Below are 6,886 nucleotides of genomic sequence, written 5' to 3'. Positions count from 1 at the left end.
TCACTCCATCAGATGTCACTGGGAGCCCACCAGAAACTCCTCTCCTCCGGCATTCCATGCCGATGTTGACTTGCCACTCGAATTTGGCCTTGTAATAACGGCAAAATTGTTGCCGTCCGTCAGGTATGTGTTGTTAGACACAGGTTTTTCCATAGCCATCTTTTCAAGAACGGGGTGCCATCCCTGCTTGATTGCTAAATTATCAATAAATTCTGGAAAAACTAAATAAGAAAAAAAATCTAAGACACTGAGGAGTTAATATGGAAATCTTTATATCATTAAACTAGTATGTTTTGAAATAAAGTGAATTCTTCCAGGCCTACTGCAAAAATCAAATTCCTAAAAATAAAATAACCAAAAAACAAACAGCATCAAATTCCCATCAATGTCATCAATAAAATCACAGTACCTCCACCAACTAAGGGAAAAAAAATCTTAACCTAGAAAAAATCTGAACCCCCCTCAAAAAGATTCAACACTGAAACACAACTCATCCAAACACTTCAACTAACAATACCAAAACAAATTTTCAAAACAAATATTCCCCCTATCTAAACCACCAATACCACATAAAACAACTAATGTACTCTCATCACAGTGCATCCGTGTCAAAAATCTAAATTGCCCTAAAATTTTTAATTTAATCACAACCCCAAAATAAAAACTTTAATCTCATTAACAAAAAAAACCCCAAAACAGGTAACACAAACAAAACCCACACCGTACAACCAACTACCAGCAAAAACAGATGCTATGCTCTGTCACTAACAGTTCTTATCACATCAGCAAAGTTAAACGTAAATAAAAAGCAACCCTATTGAACTCCACACAACAAATCACACCAACTATTAAAAAATAATCAGACCAACACACTGAACTCAAAACCATTCAACTAACCCTAAACAATTGTTAAAAAAACCCCAAAGCTCTAACTTTATACTAATACATAATTACAATACTCAATAAAAAAAATAATACCTAATGAAAAACATAAAAAATCGATCTAAACTACTAAAATGTTAAAAAAATCACCCCAAAAAATATACCTCTAAAAATCCACCATATAAATGCCTGTGTCCCCAGAAGTAAAACTAATAAGAAACACACTACAGAAAGAAATCCAAACTTATCATCAACACCTAAACTAAAAAAGACAACATTAAATAAATAGAACATATACGTTTTTATACACCAACTACAAACAAAATAAAATTATACCATCAATTACTAAAAATCACCTTAAAACCACTCAATAAAAAAACTTTCAAAAATTGAAAACTGCATCTAACAAAAGCCACCTAATTAACACCCCAAACTCAGCTAAACAAACCAACCCTACCCCATCTGAACTCCTACATCCAATAAACAAAACCCAATAAGGTGTGTTCCTTCTATCCCAGGTGTGCCCAGGTGTCCCCAGATGTCCCCAGGTCCCCCCAGGTGAGTTCCAGATGTATCCTCTCCATCCCAGGTGTGTCCCAGGTACCCCCAGGTGTCCCCAGCTGTCCCCAGGTGTCCCCAGGTGTGTCCCAGATGTATCCTCTCTATCTCAGGTGTCCCCAGGTATGTTCCCAGGTACCCCCCCCAGGTACCCTCAGGTGTGCCCAGGTGTGTTCCTTCTATCCCCAGGTGTCCCCAGGTGTGTCCCCAGGTGTATCTCAGGTGTCCCCAGGTGTCTCCAGGTATATCTCAGGTGCCCCCAGGTGTGTCCCAGGTGTATCTCAGGGGCCCCCAGGTGTCCCCAGGTGTGTCCCCAAGGTGTCCCCAGGTATCCCCAGGTGTGTCCCCAGATGTCCCCAGGTGTATCTCAGGTGTCCCCAGGTGTGTCCCAGATGTCCCCAGCTGTCCCCAGGTGTGTTCCAAGTGTGTTTCTAGAACGTGTTCTAGATTGTTCTAGATCGGGTTCCAGACTGGGTTCTAGACTGTTCTGGAGCGTTCTAGACCACGTTCTAGATTGTTCTAGACTGGGTTCTAGAGCGTTCTAGACTGGGTTCTAGATTGTTCTAGATTGGGTTCTAGATTGAGTTCTAGACTGTTCTGGACTGGGTTCTAGACTGGGTTCCAGGTGTGTCCTCAGGTGTGTCCCAGCTGTCCCCAGGTGTCCCCAGGTCCCCCCAGGTGTCCCCAAATGTCTCCCAGATGTTCTCCAGGTGTCCCCAGGTGTGTCTCAGGTATCTCAGATGTTCCCCAGCTGTCCCCAGGTGTATCTCAGCTGTCCCCAGGTGTGGTTTTGGTGTCCCCAGATGTGTCTCAGGTCCCCCCAGGTGTCCCCAGGTGTGTCTCAGGTATCTCAGATGTTCCCCAGATGTTCCTCAGCTGTCCCCAGGTGTCCCCAGTTGTCCCGAGGTGGCCCCCTAGTGTCACTAGGTGTCCGCAGGTGTATCTCAGCTGTCCCCAGGTGTGGTTTTGGTGTCCCCAGGTGTGTCTCAGGTATCTCAGATGTTCCCCAGATGTTCCTCAGCTGTCCCCAGGTGTCCCCAGTTGTCCCGAGGTGGCCCCCTAGTGTCACTAGGTGTCCGCAGGTGTATCTCAGCTGTCCCCAGGTGTGGTTTTGGTGTCCCCAGGTGTGTCTCAGGTCCCCCCAGGTGTCCCCAGGTGTGTCCCCAGGTGTGTCCAGGGGTCCCCAGGTGTGTCTCAGGTCCCCCCAGGTGTCCCCAGGTGTGCTCACGTTGTCAGTCAGGGTGACGTCGGCCCCTCGGGTCAGCGGTCGCCGAATGACCTCGATGTGTTTGTGCTCGGCCGCCCAAATGATCGGGGTGCAGCCGCCGTTGTCCTGAGGGGTCATCCAGGGGTCAGCGCCGCCTCCAGACACCCAAAATCACTCCAAAACACCCCAAAAACAACCCAAAACCAGCACAAAACCAGCCCCAAAACAACCCCCAAAACAGCCCTAAAACAGCCAAAAAACCACCCGAGAAACAACCCCTAAACAGTCCAAAAACAGCCCCAGAGCAGCCCTGACCCTCTGACTACTGCCAGAACACTCCGGACACTGAGTGGACACTCAGGGGTCACTCAGGACACAGTGAGTGGACACTCAGGGGTCACTCACTGACCTCTCACCTGGGCGTTGACGTCCACCTGTCCAGTTCCCAGCACGGACACACAGAGTGGACACTCACACACTCAGAACACACTCAGGGCTCACTCAGAACACTCAGGACAGTGAGTGGACACTCAGGACAGTGAGTGGTCACTCACTGACCACTCACCTGGGCGTTGACGTCCACCTGTCCGGTTCCCAGCAGCAGCTCCACCATCTCCAGGTTCCCGTTCTTGGCCGCGTGGTGCAGGCAGGTGGAGCCGTCCTCCTCCTGTGACGTCATCAACAGGGGACGCAGTGACGTCATCGACGGCTGCGCCGTGACGTCATCGACGGCAGAGCCGTGATGTCATACACGGGGCCGCAGTGACGTAATCAACGGGGCCGCCATGATGCCATCAACAGCAGCGCCGAGACGTCATACACGGGGGTGGTGACATCATATGGGGGCGTGTGGTGATGTCAGACATGGGGGGGTGGTGACGTCATACATTGGGGCTTGTGACATCACACAGGGGGCGGTGACGTCACGAGCTGGCGATGATGTTTTTGCATGTTTTACCCAATTTTCACGGGGTTTTTTTGGATCTGAGGATTTTTTGGGTTAAATTCCGGTGATTTTGGGTTTTTCTGGACTCATGGTGGTGCAGAAGTGCCCGCAGCCGGGGTAGCAGTGGTGTTTGACCCCCAAAACTCAGGATTTTTATGGGATTTCTTGCCGTTTTTGCATATTTTACCCAATTTTCACAGGGTTTTTTTTGGATCTGAGGATTTTTTGGGTTAAATTCCGGTGATTTTGGGTTTTTCTGGACTCACGGTGGTGCAGAAATGCCCGCAGCCGGGGCACCCCTTTTCTTGTTGCAGCACAGCTCCTTTTTGGGAGGGGGTCTAGACCTAGAAGGGCTTCCAATAAAGCAGGGTGCTGCTGTCCAGGGCAGTTGGAGTTGTTCTGTGCCTTCTTTGGGGGTGAGGAGCAAAGGCTGAGGGGGACGGGGTGGGCACTGGGGGGCTCCCGTGTCCCTTGGGGCACGCCAAGGTCCCCGGCAGAGGGAGGCACGCGCTGCGCTGGAGGAGCAAGGTGAGCGGGGAATGGGGAGGGCTCGTGCCGGGTACCCTTGCCCAGAGGGGACCCCGAGCTGCCAGGAAATTCCCTGGGAGGGCTGGATGCAGAATCCAAAAACCTGTGGAGTTGTTCTGGTTTTTACGGTAGGTATTGGCAAGGAACGGGAACTGATCTCTCTAAATTCCCTTGGAAAGAAACCCCCTCTCTGTGCATGCCGTCGTTAGGGTTTTGTTATGTCAGCAACAGCTTAGGGTTAAGAAAGTGGGTTTTGTTTTTCCACCTCTTACTTCCCTGTAAAATATGAGTGTATAAAACACATCTGTGCATCCATGAGGTACTAAAATGCACCAAGAGAAATTTCTGTGCCTAAGTTCCAGAGAGACAAGCGTGTTCTGCACTCGGGGTTCACCAGAGCTTTATATTTTTGTCATTCTGACCTGTTAGCTGAATGAATGGGTAGAGTTTCAAAGAGAAAGCAATGCAAATTTCAAAAAGCAGAACATTAGAAAGAGAAATATATAAATATATACATGTAAAAGTAAATATAGGGGAGCTAGACCGATATACAGAGAGAGAGAGTTAGAGAGAAAGAAAAAAGAAATAAATACAAGTAATCCAAATCTAGACAAGTAGATTAATATTCAGTATGAAAACCATATGGATAGATGCTAATATAATATATTTTAATATCTGTTGTGTATTATATCTAGGTGTGTAAAAAAAGAAGCTCAATATGATAGAAATAGGTATGAAAAATATTCAAATCAAGGGACTTTTTGTTTTTTATTTACTTACAGGCATGGCATTTAAATGAATAATATAGAAATGAAAATATACACATCTATAATAAACAAATGAAGATACATAGATAGCCATAAAATAGAAATAAATACAAGTAATCCATTTCTGGACAAGTAGATTAAAACCTCAAAAAAAGCTCAGAGACTAGAACTACATGAAGGCCTCCACCCTGAGAGACATGAACTTAAGGAACACCATTACAAAGTCCTTTATCCCACAGTCCTTTTTCCCAACACACAGGAAGTACCAATATGATGTAATTAGTATAGGTTTTTCTTACTCTTTTGAACCCCACATTGGGCAGTGAATAATGTAATGCGTAGAAAGCTAAGACAAAACTCAAAGAGCTGAAGGATAACTTCACAGCTCCAGCCACCTTGTGTCCATCTAGGAACACCTGCTATACTCCAACTCACCCTACATTACAAATTTCAAATTACAGGGGCCTGGGACTTGGCCTTTTACACCTACACCCAGGCTGGGCAGCAGGGCAGAGCAGCTCCGGGACAACTACACCCAGACACCCGTGACACACAAGACAACAGACGAGGGGACACAATGGGGAGACAAAACTCTCGGCCACAAGAACGGCCGCAAGGACCGAGAGAAGGCGGAACGAGATGAGCCGGGTGAGAATGAAGGCGAGCTGATGAAGCTCGCAGAACCCGGGAGGAAGAAGATGCTGATGGAATGATTAACGCCAAGACGGATGCCCAAGAATCTGAGGGCCACAGTCCCCTACCAATCTCTGCGTTTCTTCAAGTCCTAAGCCGCAACAATGGATCCTCGCGGCGCACGGCTGTCGACACAGCTCAGAACAAGACCTCTAAAAGACATCCGATCGGATGCTTTTAAAAGAGAGACGCGATTCCAAGGCCTCTGAGGGCTCCCGAGGCAAAGCTTCGATGGTGTCGGGCTGAGGAGCCCAGAGATCAGAGAGGCGAGGAGTGACGCCGGGGTTTCTGGTAAGCTCCCAGAAGAGATAAGGCGAGGCACATACAACACGAGAGGCACAAAAGACACAGAAGGCACGACGGACAAGTGACATGACGTGCCCCGGGGCTGCTCTGTCCTGCAAACCTCAGCACTGTGAACAAAAGTGAGGCTCTCCCACCGTGTGGCCTAAGGGGCCACAGCCTGGACCTCCCTGTCCCCACAGCTGACTCCATAATCCCAGGTCACGAGTCCCAGCCCTACACCCCGCTTTCATCCCCTCTGCAATTTGTAGCCTTCGACTCAGCTCTCGGATGCCCGGCAGAGAGGATCCACATGGGGCGCGCCAAGCAAGGTCGCCTCACCATCTGGGAAGTTCCTGCCATCACCAGGCTGTCGTCTCTCTGTCAGCTACAATAAATAAAACAGAAAATCAGAGGCTGATCTTTGCAGGGCATCAGCCAAAACCCGACAATTCCGCTACTCACGGTCTCCTGCGAACGGCCACGTCCTGAGGCCACGCGCTTCGGCCGCGCTGGGAGCCGGACGCCGTCGTCGCAGGGCGCGCCTGAGTTAAGAAAAGACAAAGTGATGCGGCATTGCTGAAACTCAAAGGGACCCTCGCTCCTCCTCCCGACATCCCCAACTCACGGCAACCCTTCGGCCCGTTCCTGAAGGCCACAAACACGACCCCTTTACGTGGAAAAGGCTCCGTCTCACGGTCCCGTAAAGCTTCCGCAGGGCTCACGGGAGCGGTGAAACAGCTGTGCCGGCCGGTTGGCGAGGACGTCTCAGTGAAACGCGACTGGACCGCCTAAAGCACGCAAACAAGAAGGGACGCTTGGCATTGGCAGCAGAAACTGAGAGCCCAGCAAGAACAACTGCTTCCCTCCACTGGTCAATGCTCACCTTGACTGCTGCCAGCTGGCCTCACTTCCTAAGAATAAAGACAAAGAGGAGACCTGTCACACAGTGACCGGTTCCAGTTGCCCTGCAAAGACAACATTGACTTACCTTCTCGCGGGAACCCCCTTACCCTGGATGGG

General features: G+C 49.1%; 1 protein-coding gene across 1 annotated transcript; it reads right to left on the bottom strand.

Moving 5' to 3' along the window:
* Positions 1-400: 400 nt before the first annotated feature.
* On the bottom strand, positions 401-3,503 carry LOC131584337 (histone-lysine N-methyltransferase EHMT2-like). Its single transcript, XM_058849323.1, has 3 exons — positions 3,213-3,503; positions 2,669-2,773; positions 401-418 (listed from the first exon to the last, which is right to left on the bottom strand). Exons 1-3 carry the CDS (start codon positions 3,348-3,350, stop codon positions 401-403), a joined length of 261 nt encoding a protein of 86 aa, XP_058705306.1. The 5' UTR covers positions 3,351-3,503.
* Between the last annotated feature and the right edge of the window lie 3,383 nt (positions 3,504-6,886).

The sequence above is a fragment of the Poecile atricapillus genome, chromosome 14, assembly GCF_030490865.1.
Source record: "Poecile atricapillus isolate bPoeAtr1 chromosome 14, bPoeAtr1.hap1, whole genome shotgun sequence".
In the NCBI taxonomy this organism is placed as follows: Eukaryota; Metazoa; Chordata; class Aves; order Passeriformes; family Paridae; genus Poecile; species Poecile atricapillus.
This window is presented reverse-complemented; position numbering and strand designations above follow the sequence as displayed.

What these genes read in the sequence shown, in the direction of transcription:
- LOC131584337 (XM_058849323.1), bottom strand. Translation starts at nt 3,350, where the DNA reads ATGACGTCACTGCGTCCCCTGTTGATGACGTCACAGGAGGAGGACGGC. An exon ending in AGGTGGACGTCAACGCCCAG is followed by an intron (nt 2,774 to 3,212) that starts GTGAGTGGTCAG and finishes ATGACCCCTCAG; the next exon opens with GACAACGGCGGCTGCACCCC.